Source organism: Aptenodytes patagonicus, chromosome 3 (assembly GCF_965638725.1).
Source record: "Aptenodytes patagonicus chromosome 3, bAptPat1.pri.cur, whole genome shotgun sequence".
Lineage (NCBI taxonomy): Eukaryota > Metazoa > Chordata > Aves > Sphenisciformes > Spheniscidae > Aptenodytes > Aptenodytes patagonicus.
Window position 1 is genome coordinate 32,082,283 of NC_134951.1, and position 24,909 is coordinate 32,107,191.

The 24,909-nt window shown below is 33.7% G+C and overlaps 1 protein-coding gene across 1 annotated transcript in view; it reads right to left on the minus strand.

Moving 5' to 3' along the window:
* EYS (eyes shut homolog) overlaps positions 1 to 24,909 on the minus strand; it is a 1,011,092-nt gene that overhangs the window by 673,751 nt on the left and 312,432 nt on the right. The window contains exons 15-18 of the mRNA XM_076332996.1: positions 13,040 to 13,162; positions 11,137 to 11,250; positions 9,848 to 9,961; positions 9,283 to 9,396 (exon numbers count right to left, since the gene is read on the minus strand). Coding sequence (XP_076189111.1) covers positions 9,283 to 9,396; positions 9,848 to 9,961; positions 11,137 to 11,250; positions 13,040 to 13,162 — 465 coding nt within the window. The remainder of the gene's footprint in view (positions 1 to 9,282; positions 9,397 to 9,847; positions 9,962 to 11,136; positions 11,251 to 13,039; positions 13,163 to 24,909) is intronic.

A 24,909-nucleotide genomic window follows, 5' to 3' on the forward strand; every position in this document is an offset into this window, starting at 1 on the left:
TTGCTTCAATGAAATGAGAAAATTACACCAGTTTAAAGGATGTCAATAAGGAAAGAAGGGAGAAAATCTGCAACATATTAATTTTATAGAGCTTGCATGAATACATGAAAATTTTCAAAAGTTCATGTTAACTCAGGAATGTTTTTATTTAAATTTACATTGTTTAGTTTATATACTCAGGTTCACAACACAGAGACCATTTTTTTCAAAATGACACTAAATTAATTTCATATATGAAGTAAAAGCCAATTACTGATGTGAAATCTTCCATGATAAATATGTTTTCTTAGATGTTTTCTGTTTTTAGGGGTTTTTTTTCTTTATCATCATAACATCACTGCAACAGCATTGTTTCAGTCTTTCTGTAACTCACCTTTTAATGACAGAGCTATAAGACACTTCTAACATTAAAGTGAATCACTACTGTTTTCCAAGGTAAATTAAGTAAATTGAATACTATTCAATAAAAGTAAAAATGTGTTTAGTTATGGGAGATAATCCAGTGTACAAAGGCACTGTAAGGCTATATAAAAACAAAACAAAAAAAATCCCCCAAAATCCCTGCCCCCAATCTGTATGCAACTTTCTGTTTTTCCCAAGACTGTTCTTTTGAAACTAGTGGATACAATAATTTTAATTTAAAAAATTATTTGATCACTGCAGAGAAATCTGTGTTTTGGTTTTCATCAACTTTATACAGCTCAATGGCTCCCACCCCCAAAGGCTTTCATTAAACTTGTCATAAAATCCCAGGAACACTAATGAGCAATAAGTTAGATGCCTAAAATTTGAGGTCCCTGCAACTCTAAAGATTAAACGTCTTAATACTAAATATGAAATTGTGTCTATTAAAAGTTCAAAATTGTAATTTTCTGTAACTTTGAAAAGTTCAGATGTACCTCTAAGGTTGTCATTATTTTATAAACTGGCTGTTTATCTTGATCTACTTTGTGGCATAAGAAAACAGAAAGCCTCCACAACTGAGATGATTAAAGGCTAGTAAATGTAAATAAAAAACCAGAAGTACCCTGGAAGTGGATAGGAAGAAAAAAATACCTGCAGAAGCATGCATATATTGATATTACTTGAAATTAAGCGAAGTATTACTCTAACAGTTTAAAAATATAGCAAGTCTTTTCTTCCGGTTCAAATTTATAGCAAATCCATTCTTTTCCTTGGAATACAAATTCTACTTTCCATGAAAGGAATTGCTTTGTGATTCTATATATAATCAGTGAAAAGGCATTTTCTGTGAAATCCACACTAATTGAAAATTGATGTTTGTTTGTTTTTTAAAGGAAGGATGTTTGAAAAGCAATACTTAGCACTTTTCAAGTAAAAAATATTTCCTTAATTGTATATGATAATGCAGACCATGCAACAGTGCTGGAACAAAGCATGAGATAGACCCACATCACAAACTTTAAAATGAAAATCACACAGAGATGCATATATTATTGCTCCATACCTGTATAAATTTCTGTAAAAATAGACAAAACCAGAAGTTGAATATATTATTTATGTGCATTTTCTTCTTTTAAAATATACAAGTTTATAACTACAAAACAATGAAGATATGTCTGTATCCACATCTGTGCATTTCACATTTCAACATAAAAGCATGCTTCACTCTTTCCCAGAAAATAAAAGAATGCTACTAAGGAAAACAATTACCGCAAATTTATTTCCTACTGAAATATATGGGAATGCTTTTCGTTTCATTCTTTTATCTTATCTTTGTTTACTGCATCAGAATTCAACTGAAACTACTAATATATGTGGAAAAATTACAGAAATCTGGTATCAAACAATTTTTCCTTATGGCCTAGGACCTGTGGGTATCATTTTCAGATATAGTAATGGCCACCTTTAGTTCAGGTGGCCAAACCCTTCTGTGTTTTGAGATCCTGTTTTCATTTTCTTAAAATTTGACAGATTGGACAGACATTATTTATAGTAGCTGATACCAGGATTATTATTTTACTACTTTTATTTGTGTATTGGCAGATGACCTACACCATAAATAGGCCCACCATGTAGAAAAACAAAGGTGCAGACATTTGTTTCATCAGCCAAAAAAACCCCTGAAATTTGGTAAACTTTTCTTGGAACAACAGCAATGACCTCATAATTTGTAGGGCAGCCAGGGAAAACGTAACCATGTTTTCAGTCTTTGAAAAATTGTGGTTTGCACATACTTTCTGGAAAACTAAGAGCCAGATACATACAGATTCTCATTTGCAGAGAATATACCTTGTATCATGTACATAACTTAAATCTCCTCACCATTCTCACAGAATGACTAATGAAATTCAAACCCCTTATCTGCTGTAGATGACTGGATTTACACATGCAGTATTCCCAGAGTACTCACAGCTGTAAAGGCTTAGAAAATTTTTCTTGTGGATCAAGATGTGTCCCAAGGTGGAAACTGAAAGCAGAGCTGAAACTACAACATATACCTCACTGAATTTGTACAGACAGAGTTAAGCAACCAGGGGTTTTAGAGATGCCTTTGTGTTCTCAGTGCTGTTCTGGAAGGCCATGGGTCTCCTACAGATCTTGTCATATCTGCCAGACCCTTATGGATATCTAATGTACCCAAGAGTGTCTAAATTGACAGTAGAAATGGCTAGGCAAAAGACTTGCTCTTTGAATTGTTTCATTTTGGAGGCAGAAACACCTGAATTTATTTATCTAGATGGCAACTTTTAGAAACAATAGAAAAATCAGTAGAAATACTGGAAAAAAATTCCAAAGAAGTTCTGCAGTGACTTCATATATGAGCCAATAGCAAGTCCCAGTTCATACTGATTCCCATTTAGGCATTGCATAGCCTTTTAGACCAACCTTCTTCTTTATTACTTAAAGGCAATGCATGTTTTCTAGGTAATATACCACAAACGTGGCCACTCTGCTTCTCTACCCACAAAAAGCTCCTATGTGATGCAAAGTACCCTTCATAGCTCTATGCAGCAGTTTCATTTTTCCCCTAAATAAAATTTTATTTGGCTGTTCAGTGTCAAGAGAGTGGCAAAACCAGATATAAACTGATGTTGAACAGGAGATATTTTATGGTATAACACAGAGATATGCTAGAAAGAGCCACAGGTCTTGCAAAACTGCCTTTTTGCATGGGTCTTGGCACAGGAAAGACTGAGATTTGGCCTATGAGCACTGAAAAAGTAATTGCTCCATTATCTCTACTCTAGTTTTTTTGCCTTCATGAGCACTTAACATTTCTTACTTATTATCTGTTTTGTAATTAGCTGTTCCCATAACGGAGTGTCCTATGCTGAAAACTCCATTATTACTCTTGCTTTTCAACAGACAAGCATTTTTTTTTCTGCTGAGTTGCCTTTCTCACTAGTTTACTTTCTTTTGCAACATGTTTAATGGCCAATTACCATTTTTACTTTAATCTTAATTGGAACACATTTGGAGACGTGTCATTAAAACTGCAACAAATAAGTAGACATTTCCTCAGAACTGAATTTCAATTTTCCTCTACAATTACATATATTTGATTAAAAAGGTCATACCTATAAGCAACATCTAGACCAAACACATAAAGTGCATTTTTTTAAATGAGTCATGTAATAATTTGGATCAAAGGATAAACTTCTTTGCTCCATTTATTAAAAACAAGTTACTAAATAGCTTTTTTTTAAAGGAAACAAAAGAAAATATTCATGTCAACTCTTACAGGGCTGTCACATATCAGGTACACAATCTCTACCTGAAAGGGACATTTTAATGCTTGCTTCCTTCCTGAGATTTCTTTGGGAATAGCAGAATACTGGCTCAGTCCATGGGTCACAGAAACGTTGGTAAAGTAGTTTGGTTCACCTTTTCCTTATATACCAGTGTAGAAAATGGGGAAAATTTGCAGTTCTGGTGTGGGAGTGCAAGATCTGTTCTTAGCTTTCAATCCCAAGTAAGAATAAAGCAGCCTTATAAGTCCTACTTTATTTTCTGTAAAAATGAGCTGGTCTAGAAATTGTAGTGGGATCATTCTCCTTTTGCATGCTAAGAATGCTGAGAAGCAGCATGCTTAATACAGGGACAATCCCACTTTGCTATGCTCTCAGCAAGGACTGATGTCTAATAGTTATGGCTAACTTCATTGATGTTGCTGTGTGATACATAAAAATGTTGGCACTTCAAAGCTGTGAACAGTAAACTTGCATTTATTACTACGGACTTGGCTGTTAGAAGAATATTTGCATATACTGCAAGATTCTTACAAAACACCAAAACCACCAATATATCTAAATACAGATGAAATGGCTAATAATTGGGATGAAGCACCTAGAGGTACCTTGAAAGTAGATATGTAATACTAGAACAACTCAAAAGTGTAAGAAAGACTCATCTACTATGTAGTGGGCCAGTTTTACTAAGAAACAGTAAACCAGTGTTTATCAGTGGAGCATTTGAGCACGTCTTCTACTAAGATATCTTTGGACAATTAAATGAACTACAGGCATTCCTCCCCTTCTCTTCATACAACTGAGCAAAAGCCAGGTAAAATCTGTAAACTGATGTGCTCCTCCAGCTGTAAGTTATATGAAAACTTAAAGCTAAGGAAAGCAAATAAAACTGTAGCAATCCAAAAAGACAGTTCTTATTTTGCTGGTACAGATGGAAGAATATAATGGGTATGTTTCAGCCTTGTAACAAAATAAGTAGCTTAAGACAAAAAAGTGTACTTTGCTAAATTATAATGGAGACCAGCAAGCGACTGAAAAACATGGTGGGTTTGAGGTTTGTAAAAATATTTTTTTACTCCTTAGCATAAAAGAATGAGGGGTCTTTCTCTCTTTCATTGAAAATTAAAGAGCAAGTTGATTTCAAAATATGATCATTATCAACTTCTGCTTCCTATTATTCTCTATAAATAAATACTTTCAGGTCTGCATTTAACATGCTTCCACAGCATGGATATAAATATAGATAAAATACAGGTATATATTTTATATATAGATAAAATATAACGATGGGGACTATAAAATTTACTAATTGTATTGTTCTTGAATTGTGTGTGAATTTTTAATGGAACAAGACAGTACTACCTGATAGAGACATGGGAGCTTTCTTCTACCTTCCATGAAACTGTTAGGACCCGTAAATGAGATACAGTATCACAATATGTTTCTTGCACACTCTGCTCTCTTCTGAAACACTTAATATAAATGCCATAATAACTGTGATTCTATTATAGAAAGGCTACAATTATAGAATCAATATCATAATAGAAAAGTTATTATAATAGCTCCCTAGCTAGGATACTATAATGGAATCAAGCTCATAAGAGGGCTGAGAGGCCTGCTTAACACTGTAATAGATAAATTACTGCCAAAGACTATCCGTGATAATGTATTGGCCAGAACTGTAGCTGAATATACTTCTGAGCTGTTTGTCTCCTGTTGCTAGTATTAAAATCTTTGATTTGTCCTGCACCCAAACCGAGTTTACCTTCCTTCCTCCTCCCAGTTCCAATAGTTACTTTGCCAGTAGGAAGTGCAACAGAAAACCGGCTGATCCCCTTTCTCTGTTTCTGAACACCTTAACTTCAGAATGTCCTCTGATAAAAAAATGTCCAATATAGATGACTATCAGTGTTGTACCTCAGATATGATAGAAAATGGGTGGAAGAGGGAGACATTTCTAAAATAGTAGCATGTTTGCAGGGACTAATACATTAGAACCAAGCAGAGGCAACTATACCGGATATGTACTTAGGTTAAATCTTGTATGAAAAGAACATTATACTCCTGTATGTGTAAGTGGCAACATGGTAAATAGCATTTCAGGGTTTAAGTGTGAGGAGTAATAGTAATTTGTACTACACAAGTCAGTGACAGAACACTAGTGAAAGCAGACAGAAACAGAGAACTGGACTTTAAAGAGCGGACTGTCAAATTGGGGTAATTAAAACATATTCACAAGCACATACAGTATTTGTGGCATAGATAACTATTATAAATGGCAAACGCATATTATATAAATCTAGATGCTATTATTTTTTCTCCATTTGACCTTAGTTACAACACATGCTCAGTGAGGCTCAGTAACTTCTAGGATTTCTGTGTGGGTTTACACAGGAATCTCTTCAGTAATAACATAATCTGGTATAGATTTTTTTTTTCTTTAATAAAATCTTGAGCTTACTCCAAACCAAGGTCAAAAGAGTTCTGATATAAAAGTATGTGGACTTTGAAGTTCATTATTTTATACCTTATCAGGATTACAGGTAAAGCTCTATGATTTTGGAAAATAGAAATTCAATTTTCTCCTCCACAGGACAAGGAACTTGGCTGAAATAGGATGAAAAGACTTCAATTATCATATTTAGTAATTAGAACATTATTGGAAGTTGACAAGGATGTTATTTTGTATCGGAGTCTTATAAGTTCCTTCAGTTTTCCTTTGAATTATGCATAGATGGACTGCTAGTACCCTCAAGCTGGTCAGCTGAACATTTGGGAAAAGTCAAAGGTAGCAATTTCAGTGGCAATAATTGCAATGAAATACTAGAATATATAGAAAGAGCAGTGATCTACACTAGCTGTGGGGAAATCCTGTCAGGGGAACGTTGATGGAGAGGAATGTATTAGTTTTGTCACTGTTAGGGTTACAGCAACAGTGTCAGAAGACATACTTCTTCTCCAGTGCTCTCCATGCATTGACTTTACAATGGAAATCGGATTTTCTAAAAAGATTTGTGCCCACAGGAACACTAAAACATCATTCACAGATCAGGCTTGTAGAGTTAATTTGCACAGCCTGGACTGTTGGACATTTGAAGAAAAATCCAGATATATACCACTGCCCAATCATCATTGTTCTTAAAAACTTTGGATGTTTTCCAGTATTCTATGGAAGCCAATGAAATGAGTTAAAATATTTTGTCAAAGTAGACAAATCCATGCTTAAAAAAAAAAAAAAAAACACCACCGAAACACACAAGAAAAACACAAGAAACTATGAGTATACAATAATACTTCAATAAAATTTCTGATGGCTTTTCATATTCATATGGGACTAATGTAAAAGTTTGTTAAAATATAAAAATACGTATTAAGGATATCAAAAAGTTTGCAGCACATAAAAATGAGAAGTAGCTATACTTGCTCTCAAAAGAAGTGAAATGGAAAGAAAGCAAAAATGTGAAGATTTTTATGTTTTCTTTTTAAAAAGAAGAGGAAATAAAGGGAAAGAAAAAGGAAAATGGAAAAATCGAAACTTTCTGGTCATAATCTTGCATAGTCTCCTTGTCAAAATAAACAAATAAGAATAGTCAAGGAAATCAGGAGGAAAGTGAGGTAAATGTATGTAAACCAGTTTCTATAGATAGAATCCATTTCTAGCTTAATCTGACAGGCTACCTTTGTATGAACGCACCTGAATGTCCAAATCGTGCTCTGAATTCCTTAATTCTACATTCTATATAGTAGACGTCTGCTGTACACATCCTGATCGACAAGTATACTATATGTTCCTAATGGTGCATAACCTTCAGGCCCATTTTGTGATGGGACAATCAAACAATTACAATGTCTTATGGAAATACAACTTCAGATTGCTTTCTAAGTAAATGACAGCATTCAAAATATAGCATTTATGCTTTTCCACTGAGAATAACAGAAGAAGCAAGAAAATCTGTGAAAATATTCAAAAAATGAAACAGATATTCCTATACAACTTCTACCATTAATATCATGTATTTACTTTCTTAATAAAGCAGTTCTGTAATCTGTAATTAGTGCACACAAAGGTATTTGTTACAGTAACCTGAATATTTCCACACAATTAGAAAACATGGTTTAACTACCCATTATGTTGGCGTATTGTGAATCTGTTGAATACTACATTTACAGCAGTTTAATACTAAATAAACAGATGGCATGAGACTGAGGTAGAGTTTTCATATGAAACTAATTCTGCTTTTATTTATACCATCATAAATCTAGGTAACATTAGTATAAGAATTTGATCTTGAAAGGTGCTGAGTAAACCTGTAAAGAAGTAAACAGTCTCAAGAATTATTTTATTTCAGCAAGAATCCTATAGATTCTAGACATCCTGTACCAATAATATTATGTTTTCAGAGGATCTCGGTTACTATTTATGAATCTTGCCAGCAGGGTTTAACTTTTCTATTGAGAGTATTGGACACCACTAGCTTCTTGAAGGATGACTACAGAAATGTTGACTTTCTGAAATTTTAATCACTTACTTAAATATCTAAATGAATACCAAAGTCTTCTGAAAATCTGGCTTCCTGTGAAAAAAGTACTTAAGAGACCAGTATTTCTAACCATGTACTGAAAATGATTTCACAACTTTCTCAGCAGAGGCAATTCTGATACTGCAGTACTCATTTACTTGTTATTATACTAGATTTTATTCAGCAGAACATAAATTAAAACTAATAAAAATGACAAACTAAATTTTGACCATTAACTAAAATAGTAAGAATAAACATTAGAGCTCACTCTTTTCTCATGAATGATGAATTTAATGCAACCATCTTCCCTAAAGGAGAAAAGCCCTGCTGTCTCAACATACCAAGAAAATTGCCTTTTAATGGTTATTCTGGAGTCCAAAGTATGTCATTATATTGAACTGCAGGAGGAAAAATGTGTTTATATTTAATTTATAAATCAACAAGCGCCTTTAATTGAGATTATCACTTGGACTAGATTTGCTCAAGAACACCGCACAATTTGTTATTTTAAATTATTTTAGCAGTGAGTGTTTAAAATTAACCCCCCAAAATTTCTATGAAAAAGGTCACAATACAGCTTGCGTTTTAAGTGTATTTCCTTTAAAAGCATCAACAGAAAATAATCACACACAATTTATGGATTCCAAGATAACTATAAATTGTTTTCTGAGAATGAAAAAATAACTTAGAGAATGCCATGACTGATCAAATTAGAGAGAACAATGTGTAGAAAAGCAATCGATCTTTGTGATGGCAGCTTATATGGGCATATGCCTCTCATTTTGTAAATAATCTTACTCTGTTAACAAACTGATTTTAAAGTATCCATTTTGATTAATTAATAAACACTCCTAGTAGATGTATAAACAAAGTTTACTTCACGTTACTTGCAGCCTAAGGCATAATTGGCTGGTCACTTTAAAAGCTTTGCTTGAGAAAGTGAAGGACTAATAATGCTGTAGGAAGAGTGAAATGAGTTCAGGCAATTGACAGAAATGCTTTCTAAAGTTAATTATGTTTGCTTTCCCCTCTCCCTTGGTTTTCATTACCTTTAAATGGAGCCACACATTGGCAGAAGTAATTACCAGGTTGGTCAATGCAGGTGGCTCCATTCTTGCAGGGAAATGAAGCGCACTCATCTATATCTGTTTCACATCTTGCACCTTTGAAAAGACGAAAGATTTGAACATTTAGTAAGACAATCAGGTGCCAATTTCTAATTCATTTGCACCACAAGAATCTCAAACAACTTGTGAGGAGAAACTATCATAAATCAGCCAAATAAAGAGCCACGCGTACTGATGTCAGCATCCATTTAATTCGTATCACCACAAATACATAACAACTTATTTCTGAGTTGCTAAATGGTAACTAAGCTTCCCCGTGTGTGGAAGCTTTGAGGGCCTTTTTAAATGCAGACTAATTTATCTTGTGCTATTTAGTTTACAGATGGAGTCAGTGTTCCAGTTTGTTGGAATGCAAATGAAACATTAGACCAGGGCAGATAAAGAGAAATGAGAAGGAGACACAAGCAAATTAGTCAATGATGTCTTAATGGATGCTTTGTGGACTACCTCACTGTGGAAAACAAGGTTTACTATGAATACAACTCACCAGTAAAGCCAGGTAGACAGACACATTCGTAGCCACCAATAAGATCTGCACATGATGCATTATGAAGACATGGAGAAGAGTGACATTCATTTATATTTGCTTCACAAGTTGTGCCTATAAATATACAATCAGGCAAAGGGGAGAGAAGTTACTGCATAGCACATATAGTTAAATACCAAGATTTATTTTAATTGAATATAGCTCACATACTGGAATCTATTTGACACCCATTTTATATTCAAATTTGGGCATCTATGATGGTATATTGATATTTTTAATGTTTAAGTTATTCACTAATTTTCCCAAAAGATTAAAAGTACAGTCATTGAATAGATTCCTAAGGCTTAAAGCAGACAATTTCCTTATTATATGAATATAGAAGAATAGAAAACGAATTACATTAAATATAATAGACTGCATTGCAATGACATAAGAGGAGATATTCCTTGTGTTCATGATAACGCAACAGATGTACTCCCAGAAAATGGAAAAAGAAATCTGATGTAGACAAGAACACAATTTATTCCAGTCTAGATTATAGCTAACATAACCACATAGTTACTTGAGGTATAAAAATACTCTATTGCTAATATTTCTGAGTGAAGTTAATTTTTTGTTATTTGAAGAATAAATGAAAAATGACATAATTGTGAGGTTTGGGAAGTTCAAAGAATTTTAATAAATAAAAATGCAAGTGATAGTTTTTCTGAACATAACTAGCAGTAGAAATGTAATATTTTGCCCTGTGACATTTGAATTATAGATTGCTTTGTATTTCAATGATTAAAAATCCATGATGTTTAAAAAATGGTGCACGAAAAAGAAAATGGATCCACTTTAAATACCTAATCTGAGCTGAAAGCAAAGAATAGCTGCAGATATTAATGCATCCACTTATCAAAGTGATTACATTTTTCATATAAATTGTACAAATATGCCAAGAACAAAACCTTTCCCACACAGGTTTTTTCTCTAATTCTATTATATTAAATCTGCCAACAGTTAAAAAGCTTAAAGAAAACAGTATATGCTATTTGCAAAATTTCACTGAACCCCACTGATCCATTTTCAACAGCTAAGCGACCAGCCAGTAGAAAACACCTAGTTCCATGCTGTCATGAAAACAAAGTAAATAACTTTAGTCAAGATGCATTTATGCTGAATTTACATATTTATAACTTCAGATGACACTAAAATAAGTATACATGCATCTCATCTGATATATTAAAAAAATGGTGTAAGACTCAAAGTAGATTTACAAAGTTATAGTTCTATGGATTTTTTAATACCTTGAAATCCATCCTGACAAACACAACTGAAGGCATTCAGATGATCAACACAAGTAGCTCCATTGTGACAAGGGTCACTAAGACACTCATCCACCTCAATCTCACAGTTGTTACCTGGAAACAAGTGAAGGATTCACTTCATTAGGAACATGCCACTGGTGAGTCACCAGTGCAAGCAGCAACAACAAAATGAAATAACTAAGGTCAGGTACAGGGAACTTTTACCAATGAGCCATAAATTGTCTTTGGGGAATTCATTTCTTGTTGATTAAAGCCAAAAGTGAAATGCATATCTAATATATAATGTTCAACAAATATCTGGTGGGAATTTTATAGATTCATTTATAGATGTACTCAAAAATTTGCATCTTTTCATATTTTAAGGGCAGTAAAGTCTTGAGTTTTCCTGAAACATCACAAAAGTGTAAGCATGGTTTCTAAGACCAAATATTAAAATATCACGGTCTTTTTCTATGATATTCTTTTTCATTCATTTATTAATTTCTGGATTTGCTATGAAGTTCTCTATAGGAAATATTGGGAAAGGTTTCCCTTTCCCATTTGGCCATATTATGGCCAAATATTTTAATAAATGTTTTTGGAAACTAATAATCAAAAAGTTAAATATGCGGAGGAAAAAATTATAGATGCTGATTTCTAGTTGAGAATGATGTACCTGATATTTTTTCTGGCCTTCAACGTAGAACAAAGTTCAGAAAGTATTTATTTGCATTTTGTATATTAATTGTCCAAACAGATGATAATGGCCTCAAATTTATTATTACTTATGCCTAAAAGGTAGGTAAAAAGTTCCTGATTGTTTCAGAGGGGTTTTGAGGGCTTTATTTGGCCACAGAAAAAGTATAAACTAAAAATACTAATCTACCATTATGTAGATATAAGAATTTAAACAAACATTTCAATAAAATAAGACCTCAGAAAGAATTACCACAAGTAACATCAAACAATTTTACTTTGTATTTTGATAATAAAATAAACCAACCATAGAAACAAGATATTGCATTTCATTATATTACAGACACAAATACTACAGCTATTAAATTACAGATTATTTCATTTAAATATTAAATTATTATTAAAATTACAGATAATTCCATCTACATTAGGACATAGAGCAACAATTTAAGAGGTATGGAGTCTACTCAAGATCTGAATTCCTCTGGCTGCCTGTGTCCTCCTTGACTATTGAGAGACTGTGGAGTCATCCTATTCCTGCTTTAGGAGCCCCGTCAAAGTCCCTGCAGTTAGACAGGACGGATCTGGGCTGCAGAGCTGATCTCCCGCTCAGGGAATTCCTACTGCGCTTGATTATTTAATCATACAGGTGATCAAAAATATCTGAATCTGTATCTAGAAAAGTTCTTTTTTTTTTTTTTTTTACACTGTAACCTGGAATTACCATGACAGTATGCTGACATAACCAAACTAATTTTAATCTAGTCAGACTCTGTACTAATGACAGTGAACTGCAGGGTAGGTTGAAGCATGAGTAATTAAACCTGCCCAAGATCTTGGATGTATATTTGGCATTTGAGGCCCTTGTTACTGCAGCCTTATTGTTACAGGAAGCACAAAGCAGATAAATTAAGGCCAACTTGCATATGGCTGGGAGTTACAATCACATCAGTGTAAGACAGACACCCTGTCTAAAACAGTACAAAGTAAGAGTTATTGGAGTAGAAATAGTCCCTTGTAGTCAGTGTTTTTTACAGCTGAATACTCTTACACAGCCAAGTACTTTTGTGTGCCAGGAAACAAAAGTTGCTTCTGCCTCAATCAGAGGCACACTGCTAAATTATATCTATTGCTACTTTTGAATAACCTTCTTTTCTGTGGTTTAGGACTGACTTAAATATGTTGAAAAACACTCCTTTGAACGCACCTATAAAACCAGGTGCACAGAAACAAAGATAGCCACCCAATATGTCTTTACAGATGCTGGAGGCTCCACACGGTTGTGACAGGCAGGCAGCAACTTCTGCTTCACAAAACTGACCAGTAAAACCTGGTGAAAAATAGAGTAACAGAAGTCATAAAAACTTTATTATCACATTTAGTCTGAGAAAACAGACAAGTGAGAGACCAATGTTGCTAAGTACTTTTGTGTTCTTTACTTATATTTCAAAATTTTATTTAGGATAGAGTAAAATATTCCAGTTTCTTTGAAAATTTCAGTTTCATATACAAAGCAATTCTAAATGGAATAAAAGAACTGTATGATAAAGCCATGCTTGCAATAATAATAAAACCCATTCAAGATACAACGGGTCTTCAAGAGAATTTGATAGAATGTCAATTTCTTCAAGTGGTTTTATGCAGATATTCCTATTTTTATTGAAATATCAGTAAGAACACTGTTGATAAAAGCCTTCTCAGTTTTAGTGTGGTGTTCTGTACACCACATTAAGAAAACATCCTATGTTTCCAAGCCAGAAAAGAAAATTGTCCCAATACATTCTGTTATAAAGCAGATATTACAAGATCTGGCAGGTTTGGCAGCTTATTGGTATTGATTTTTTGAACCATTAGCTTATTGGTATTGATTTTTTGAACCATTTAGCTTATAGTTAATAAGAAACCTAGTCTTGTGAAACATTGAGCATCCTTGTTTTCTGTTGAGGGCTACATATGCACAAAATTTAAAAAAGAAATTCAAAGATAGAATATGAATCTACATTTTACACTTAGGGTATATTGGCCATGGTGTTATAGTTTCTGAAGCCATCATCCAGCAAGAAAATCACATGGTTGATGACAACACCTTTATTTTAGAACATACACAATAAATAGTTGCAAGTAAATATTCTTTGTTTCACTGAAAAATAGTTGTTTTCAAACCCAATAAATATTTTTTAATTAGTTGATATAAAGAAATTAAAAAATCAATTATTGTGTGTGGAGCTAGGACCCAAGTGCTGAATATAAATGCCAGGTTTCAAACTTCAGACATTTTTGTTGTAACTTTTGTCATAAAAAATCAGTGAAAGTATAAAAAGTATAGTTTTCTGTTCTCCTATTAACTGAGCACTTAAAAAGTTTCTAAAGATTTTTAGATTCTTGCAAAAATAATGTTCCAGCAAAGATCAAAAGAGACTGGACCAATTTATTATAATTTAACAATTACAGCATGAAAAGCCACTAAAGACTTAAACCAGAGATTTGGCTCAGTGAGCTAAATACAATTAATTCCAATGTCTTACAAACTTGGATACCAAGTCTGGCTGAAGATCTGAACTTCACATTTCATTTTAAAACATTTATAAAGGAATGCTGTGCTTCAGTAGCATAGGTATTGCCAGAACAGATTCTAGTGTGCCATTGAGTTGCCCCATATCTGACCTTGTGTTCATCAATATTTTACACAACAAGAAGAAAAAGGAAGAATCTTTAGTCAAAGATGTTCAAACAAATCTGTATTCCTACAGTGTACTGATAGCTTTAAAAACTAAACATAACCCTGTTTTTATAGCATTTATTAAGTGCAGATCCAGAGTAATACATAATTACAAAATTTTAAAAGTTCAGTCCTGCTTGGGCCTGGTTTAGCATAGTCTTCAAGTTAAAGGAAATGTAAACCATGTCCTTAGGGCACGACTGAAGAGCTCCTGATTTGGAAGATTTTTTAGGTTTTGAACAGCTGGTTAGATGAGGTAAGACAGCAACTTTTGACCATCAGGGTAAATTGCTAAAACGTACTGCGCTTTAGAAATCCTGGCTTGTATAACAACCCTTTGAGGCATAAATACAAGACAATGCATATTAAAACTGCCCTACACATGCAGTCACTTTGATTTCTAAGTCAGTAGATGCAGAAAGGGGTCTTCAAGCTATGTTTCTATTCCATCCCAAACACCAGCTGTTCAACATTCTCACACAGATGAAATTTTCCTCTCTGTTGATTGCTATCAAAAATTTAAGCATGTCTCTCATTTTTGCCTTCGTAAATACCTGTTAACATCTGCTTACTGAAGTACTACATAAAACATATAAAAAATTATGATAAAAAAGTAAAATGGAAACATTAATCAATGATGGTAACAGTTATACACAGATATACGTATAACTGTTATATGTGGTTATGTGACTGTCATCCAAGTGGAGATACTGAATATACAAAAGCCAACATGACCTTTTTTGTTTGACAAACTAAAAATGAATATTCATAATAAGTTTATAGATTGGAAATAAAGATCTTAACCTATGTATGCTTTTATTTCTGTGTTTTGAATTAATTATCAAAGTATTGCAGCATGGACAAATATATCTGAAGTTACTATACTAAGTTGAAGAACAAAGGGTGGTGGTTTCAGGGCCCAATTTTAATATTAAACATCTGTTTTTATATAAAGTTTCTCATCAAAACAGATTCAGCAGCAGTACTTAAGAATATACTATTTCCTATAAAAAGAAATGAGCAAGTGTTGGTTTATTTTTCTGCTACAGACACTCAAAAGATACTTCATGAATTTAGACAATGGAAATTTAGCAGCAGAGTATTTAAAATATTTTTTTTTTTTCAGAAATGCCACATTTACATTCTTCAGACATTTCTTTCTGACAAACCCAAATGCCTCATGACAAAAGTGATTTTTACTAGTCAGACTGTGACACTTAAACTCTCCAGGGGGATCATTGCATTGTGATCCATTCTGACATAGTCCAGCCACACAGTGATTTATGGCAATTTCACTACATGGCTCCTTATATTCTGGCTGGCAGGTACATCTGAAGCTATTAACTGGAACCTCACATTAAGGGTCATTTGTCAGGGCCAGCAGGATTTGATGTGCTTATTGAACAAATATTACTTCTGGGGAAAAAGTTGTATGGTTCCTGTTAAAATTACAGCTGGGAAAAACTTAAACAGACTGAAAGAAACAAATGTCAGGATTTAATAAATTCATTTAAAACCCAGTCAATATTTTCACTGTCATTAAGATTCTTACATACTGATGGGTTGCTAATTTCTCCTTATTTGCGCTGGATGTGATAATAACAACATACAAGCCATTTTATTAATTTGGTTTTTGAGATAGGGTGATTGTTAATGTTTTTGTCATTCAACACCTATCATAATGAAATCCTACTTTTGCTTGGGTCCTCTAGAATTTCAAACATAAAAATTATACTTATTGCAAAAACTATACAAAATGTAAAAATTGTAAAAAATATGCAACTAATATTAGCATAGTTGAAAAAAATAGAGAAAGGGTAATAAAGAGGAAAAATCATCACCTTTGGATGAAAGACAGGGAAAAAAATGCTGCTGTTGCCTCAGACAATACAACAGAAAAGTGTTTTATTGTGACCATCTGCTCTAATAAATACATGTGATTGTTGTATTGAAGTAACCAGTCACAACTATAAAAGACACAGTGGAAGATGCAATTTTCTCTGTTGTATCCTTCTTGCATATAGGGTTTCTGGAACTCAGAGATCAAAACCCACTAATTCCCAGTAAAGACAATTTGAACTTCAGCAATTAGATTAGAATAACGGAATTACTCTCTAAAAGTTTTAAAACCTTCATATTCTAAAATTAGAGACTGAGAAATGATGCACATGCAATTTTAAGAAAGCTTGTGTGTTCTCTGAAGACTGCTCATTTTCACAAGCAGACTTCCTGATCTAACAACGGCCGCAATCTGAAAAATGGTGTTCTGTTCCTGTGAGAAATTCAGTTGTCGTTTTATTTCTGTCTACCTCAGGGACAAGTCAGAACTTGTGTTTATGTACACATAATCTGAAAGAAAGTTAAAACATGTTGTAAGAATGTGCTATTATGAGTATTTAGGGTGTTTGTACTTCAGTTTCTTACCTACATATTCCATTCCTGAAATAAATAGCTAAATAAATAGATAAATATTCTAAGGCAAAATAATTTCAACAGATTTACAGTTTTCTGTCATTCAGGTTTGAAGTGGAGTGTTTCAACAGTTTTAAATCTTTTGCAAAGTTTTCTCAACTAAGTAGTAAGTGAAAAAAATAAATCTCTGAGGCCAAAAGTCAGTTTTTTCCCATCATGTCAGCATTTTCTGGTGAATTAACATTTCATTGGATATTCCTCAAAAAACTCTACTGACAGCTGAAAAGTCATTATTACAACTTGCTTTGAATTTTATATTATGGTTTTCTGACAGGAAGACTGAAAAAATATTTTTTCAGCAAAAACTTGTATACGTCATTTAAGCTCAATTTAGTCTGGAGAGGAATCTTAAATAGCAGTCAGTCCACCTTCTGCTTACCACTCACTCACTTTGGTATCAACAAACACGTGTACATTTTAAAATATTCTTGACACCACAGAAGTTCTGCCTCAGTCATATTAGGTTATTTACTGTGAACACTAATGTGACAATGATGGCAAGCTGATGTACCTGTCACAGGCAACAAAAGGAGATTTAATCTAGGCTACAGATAATATCTTTCCTCCAAGATTTGCTCTAAGACCAGGACCAAATGAATCTTGGTCGGCCTAGACCAATTCTGATTCAGATAGTTCCCAGCGGACAGACCTCACGGGTAGACCTTGCAGAGCTAGAAGCATACCATATATGAGCCTGAATCCACATGCCTTTCTCGCCCTCTTCTAGACTTTTACTAAGCAATTACTGTTGTCCAACAGCGTCTAGGTGTCTAGTCACCTCCATGCTAGAGCAGAAATTCTTGGCACAGGCACAGTAATTTCCCTTCACTGATATATTTGCAGGTGCTGCTCAACCCTGGAGATTCGTTTTTACCTACTACACAGAATTAAAGGACATTGTTATTTCTGTTTCATGAATGCAGTCCATTGTGGAATCAGACTGAAATTACAGGTTAGTATGAACTCTGTGTACATGAATGTAAGTTATATGGCATATTTACAAATTAACAAATTGTCAGATTAAACGGAGTTCTCTAACAGTAACAAGCTGTTCTCTAACAGTTTGGTAACTACTTATTGAACACCAGTAATTTTCTGATAATCATCTTCATTCACCAATGAACTCTAGCATTATGGATAATAACTTTTTTCTATGTTTCATGATGAAAATCTGAATACCTATAGCTCCATACAGAGGCACAAATCCTTTAGAGCAATAAATATTCATAGGCTTTGGGAGATGGGTAATTGTTGGCAACTCACACATTCCAGTCATGTCATGTGGGGACTCTGTATGGCAGGTCGACATCTTAACACCATATTTTAAAGTACTGTGTTCAGCTAGGTTTGGTTTAATAATTTTAATCAACTTTTATTATTCATATAGGGAATATGACGGCAAGGCAGGCAGGGCACAACCTTACTGACAAGCAGTACAGTCCCACAGTACCCAAATGAGAAGAGCTGAGCAGGTCCAAAGCTGATAACCAGGGTCTGCCACAGCCCAGTGATGACCAGACAGCCTGCAGTGACAAGGTAGGTCTGAGATGAAGCTGGGAAGTCAAAGTCAGCAAGGCAAGGTCAGACTGGCAGGAGCCTGCTGGTACACTCTGACATATGGCAGGGAACTACATCACTTCTTGCACACGCACAACTCCTGACCAAGTTTCTCAGCACGGACATTTCTTTTTCCACAACACCAGTACATTGCTAAATCCCATTCAGCGTGAATTCTCTGGATCTGTTTTTGCAGATTACTGCCTGGTTGTTCCCAATTTGTATGTTTTTGTTTATGACTGCCAAAGAGGACGCGTCTTCGCTCAGCTGAATCTTCTTTCTTTTCCAGACCATTACTAGAGTTTTTGACTGTCTCTCTCCTAGATTCATGCCATCTGCAAGTTCAGTCACAATATTCCCAATTCCATCATCCAGGTCATTGATGAAGAACATTAATGAAGAACATTAGTGGACCCAAGACACTTCCAGTGAAATTCTTTTCCACACTGAATCACTATCACCTTTTACTATTTTTTTCCAGTGAGTTATGTGTCATTTAGTGGTAGTTTCACTAAGACAGTGTTCCCTTGGTTTCCTTATAAGAATGCTGATGCACTCAAGATATATATCACCTACTTCTTCCTTATCCAGAAGGTTTATTACCACCTGAGAACAGAAATTGCAATGGTTTCACACATTTTGCTCTTGAGAAATCCATGTTACCTAGTGACTGATTGTCATCTTTTTATTGGTTTCAGATACTTATAAATAGTTCATCTTTACATTTTCTCTAGTATTTTTTCAAGAATTCAAGTTAGACCTGACAGTTCTATACTTCACCTCTGCTCTTTTCTACCTTTCTGTTATTTGACCTATCCACAAGCCAACAGCTCTGAAATTGCTCTGAATCATTTCTAAATACCACAGCTGAAGTTGTGGCCAAACAGACTTTAAAGTATGCATTTTCATCTAAGCGTTTCCTAGATTATTCTTTTTTTTTGTGGTCAAAGATCTTCCTTTTAGACAGTTCAATGTAGTTGACTTTTTTGCTTCAGGTCAAGCAGAAAGCATGTTGAAAACTTCTTGGCATTGTATGTCAACAACTTTCTCTCTTTGTTAGGAAGCACATTGACACTTTCCTTTCTCTCTTCTAAAGAATTACCCAAATATCAGCTATACATGTCCTTCCATCTTTTTTTTTTTAATGGTACTTCATTTCTTCTTGAATATAGAACAAAACAGCAGAACAGAAGTTAGTTATCTAGAAAGTTCTTTTAAAAAAGGAGTGACTTCATAAACTCTGCTGCTAGTGATCTTCAAATTTTTCTGTAAGATCTCTGACCTTTCTGTCACTTTCTTTCTCTTCATTCTCCCCCTGTCTAGAATTTCTTTCTGCCAGTGAGGGCTAATAAGTGCATCACTTCTCTCTTAGCAGCCTGACTTGAATGACCATTTCTACTGCTTTGGACAAGTTGGACCTTAAGCCGTAAAGTTTAATGAGAAGATGTAAAAGAACTATTGCTCTAGAGTGTTTTTTTCAAAAAACCCCTCACACCTAGGAAAAGGGCCACAAAGGCCAAATATATCTTCCAATACTGTAGGAACATTTTTGTCAGTTCCACTAAAAGATGGATTAGACCTAGAGAAAAAGAATTAAGAACAGAGGCATACTCTATACATCTTACAGATATACACCAGAAGACTTATAGCTATTACAACAGAAGTTTGATTATTGTACTACAGCAGGCAGCTTCAGATTCTCTATTATTTACACTAAGAAGCCACAGAATAAGTTTTTATTCTACTGTGCTTGCTGCCTTGGAATGTGTCAGACTGTCTTATCATTTTGTGGTATGATGCATTAGAACAGGACCTAATACTATTTTACAACTGCAGAATAATATAGCCACCAAAGTAGAAAGGAAAAAGAAAAACCTTATGAAATAATAGCAGTTATCCATTTTCATTTTACCAGAAGGACTGCAAAGTGGTCAGTATTTGTGGCTTCTTTTGGGAGGATGTCAAGATGTACTGAGAAGGTGATGTGTATTGCAGTACGTACCTTGTTTCTTATTACCAATAGATAATTTATTACCCTTTCCTATATAATCTCTTGTAATTTAGATGCAAAAACTATGGCATTTATAAATTCCCTTATGCTTAATGAAAAAATGAGAGTAAGAAATTGCCTACTAGAAATAGTTTTGATTTTTCCATATTTTTTTGTTGCATCATGTCATAGATCAGTCTAATATGATATCACTTAATGAAATGTAACTACAGGACCTGAAAAATGGCAAAACTTCAGCAGATAATTAAAACTAAGTTCCAGAATCATAGTCCTCTCCTCCCTCTATAAAGGAGTGGCTGTACATTCTACTTTGATATTTTTTAAAACAAATTCTGTGTAACAAGACCAAAGCAGGCAAAACCAGTTAGAATCAGGGAAAAAGCAATGCTGCTAGTAGGTCAGTATGTAACAGCTGACTTCAGCTTTTAGGCCAGTGGCATTTTTTAAACATAAAAAATAGTAATAGTTCACAGGAATAGATTAGTATTCTAGAAGTAAAAAAAATCTTACCACTCAAGTGTTGCTAGTTTGATTAGAAAATAAATAAATAACATGCCTTGATTCTCACCTGATTTAGAGTACCAGTAGCAAGATTAACTCAAATTAAAATGATGGTGCTCTACCAGTGAGAAAGCAGAAGCAGAGCCATATGTCTTCTTAAAAAAGAGGAAAAAGAGGACAGAAAAAAATTCTTTAAAAGTTTTTTTCAAAATGCTTGTTTTGTAAAAGCGTATTTCTTAGAGGAATTTCTGTTTGTTTTTTATCTCTCTCACTGATAGTTTACAGGTAGATTACACAGGAATATTTCTGCCTGTCTAGAATTAAAACAAAAAACAATCACTTCTTTCTCCTTGCGTTCTTTTTTCAATGCTGATATATGCAACAGTCATGCTTTAATAGACTATATAGGGGATGGCTTATGTTTTGAGGGTTTTTTTCTGCTTTAATAGTGTTCTTTGATGCTTCCTGTTAATTGAATTGATTCATAATTGCTTGCTACTATTACTTTTAGTGATGTATCTTATATATCCAACACCCATTCATTATTGATAACCTTACCTTAATGTGTATCACCATCAAAAACTCTCTTTATTCTGTCTATCGTGTTAATCTATTTTGTTCTGAAAAAGAATATGAAGAGTTTCTAGTGAAAAGAATTAAGATTTAGTGAGGAGAAATAGCTCTTTCATTCCCTCAGTAGAGTACACAATTAATTCAAAACAGCACCTCCTTAAAACCAGTAATGTAAACTGATGGAGAAAATTCACATAATTTTTTTTTTTTGCGTGTCCTCAAAGCTTATATTTATTTGGCAGGTCTATATACTTTCCAAACATTTAATATTTCTTAGAAATAAATACCTATGAATTTCAATAGAAACCAAATATATGTGAACTATGCTTTTATAAAATGCAATAATAACAATATAAACAACAATAGTAATAATATATATTTTCTAACTTCTGATGATTACACAAAATTTAGCTCAGCTTAATATCTCTGAAAAAAAAGATCAGTGAAATACGAAGCTCCCAGTATAATAAGCACAAGCAGTGGGCAGTGTTGCTATCTTCCATCAGTCACATCTCGGAGGCATTGCCTGCCTTTTAGAATTCATGTGAAAAGAATAAGGAGATAAGAGGATGAGCTACCCCCCATAGTGTGATTTGATACTGGATTAAATAAAGAGCTCTTGAGTGCAATATTCTTATTTTAGAGATAAATTAAGTTTGTTACAGAAAGTAAGTTCAATGACCTTATTTAAAAGAGAATAGTTTCTGAAGTGCAACACAAAGTTGGGCATGCATTTCCGCAGGAGTGTAAAAGCTTTTTAAAGTAAAATTAAGGAAGACAAATAAGAAAATAAAAATAAACATACATTAGCCTGCTATTCATGTCATTCATGGTATTAAGCTTGGCAGATAATACACAACCAAAATTTTGGGGTTGAACTATTTCTGTTCCTGTTGGACAGAGAGAAAGCACATCGACATTCCCTTTCATCCATCATATACTTTCTAGTTTATCTTTTGTAATTTTCATAGATAATATAATTATAAGATCCAAATATGATCCTTCATTTCTTATCAGATTAGAACACCATATGATACTGGAAAAGCTGAAAAAACCACAAGATTCTTTCTAGTAACAGATAAGTAGGAAAAAAAAGAAAAAGGTGATTAAAACCCATAAGGCAACAGCTATAGACTTTCCTGAAGGTCTGGCCAGGCAATTCTGTTAGCTGATAATGTCAAGAATTTTATATAATATTTTTACTCCTTAGTAATACAAATAGAGCCATAGAAAATGAAAACTGAACAAATGTTAGTTGTTTTTCAGTACATTGCAGGACCAGAAGGAGAAGATTAATTTGACAGTGAATTGTTGAAGAAGGAAGTTATTTTAGAGAAGGGTAGGAAAGCATAAAGACAGACCAAAAACACAGATGAAGAATTAAATGCATGTATGGAAATATCAAAGGAAAAGAATAAATGCTGTCCAAAATAAGGAATGTTAGCATTGCTAAAAAATCGGCAGTAGCACGAAGACCATTCTGGTTTTGTCCATATAAATACACTCCAAAATATATTTTTTTAAATCAGAGATTGCCAAACAACATAGCAGATCATAATTCCAAAACCTTTAGATCCTTGATTAGAAATTTGAATATATTTAGACCTATATTGGTCAAATCACTTATTAGTTATCTACTTCCCAGAAATAGAAGTTTTGGACTAAACATTGGATTGTTAAACATATAAGCCAAACATATGAAATTTATGTTTAGTAGACACAGCATACTAACTTCAGAAGAAGGCCATAGTTTGATTGTCACTGTAACTGCTTTACAAATAGTATGATTTTAAGCATATTGACCAAAATTTTAGGTATCTATAGCTGTTTTCTGGAAAAGGGTGTCTGAAAAGAAATGTTATTTGCATTTCTAATATCAGAAACAGAGGAAGACAGAGAGGAGCCAGAGATTGCATCAATGTGAAGGACTGAGCAGACCAACGGGTAGACTAAAACTCAAGCTTTGGAAGTCTGTAAAATAAAAAATTGTAACAGAAAAAAATGATGGAAAACTATGTATGTGAGTTTTGGAGTGCATGTTTATACACCCCCATACCTCACTCTATGCACGTATATACACTTTTTTTTTTGGTAAGGTGAAAGTATGAGTGTTCCTGCTTACTAACAATGCTTCATTTCTCAACATTATGGAATCTCTAAGTGGGATGCATACATTTCTCTCTTAATTTTTCTTTAAGGAACTGTCTTGCGTAGCTGTTTTGTGAAGCATTGTCCAAGGTAGGTTTGGGGAGGTATATTGAAACAAAGCGTTATAATATAAAAGTACTCATAACATTGTCTCTGATCATGTCTGCCGCCTTCTGGTCACCTATGTCTGACAATGTAGAAAGGAAATGAGGAATTACTCATTATTCTTCTAGTTCCTGCATGCTTGGTGCTGGCTTATGTGACAGAAGTAAAAACTTTCATGTACTTGCCTCTGTATGGTAACTTTAAATACACAGACTTACACTTAATAGTGCATTCAGTTTAGGCTTTTTGTTAACAACTCAGTAACTTTGTGTTTGTTTCTCATTCGCTGAAATGGGGAACAAAGTTTCATTATCTCCAAGGTATGCTTTGAAAACAAGCTAAAAGCTGTTAAAGATATGAAGTTTGGTGGAATATAAGTGACAATTTGAAAAGATAATTTTAAAATATCCATGGCCAAACAATCAATATGCACAAGTAGTTACTCTCTGCAGTCTTAGAAGAGTGTTGGTATCATCATCATTACTACTATCATTCAGTAGTAAAATATGATTTTTTAAAAATACAAAACTGTAATTATCTACACTATGATAGATTTTATATAGCACGCAGTACTCTCCGGACAGTTCTTCACAGTGAAGGTGCTAATAAACAGCTTGAGTGCTCTTTTCTGAGAGTTCCATCAGTGTCTTACCTTACTCCTTTTCTTAGCAATGACAGTACCCTAAATAAGCCCAGATATCCTTCTATATCCTTCTATATCCTTCTATCCTGACTATCTATCGTAGTCAGTTGTCTATGCAGCTAATCTTGCCTGCTTACCCTTCCAGTTAGCATTATTTAAGTTTTGTCCATGATGGCCTTGTTCTAAACATGCATATGGCAATGAAAGGTATCTATTTTCTTTTATTTATTTTTTATTTATTTCTATCATCTTTTCATCATCATATATATTTCTATCATCTTATAATTTTATTTATTTCTATCATCTTTTAATGAAAGGTATACAAGAGCAGCCCCCAGGGAGCGTGAG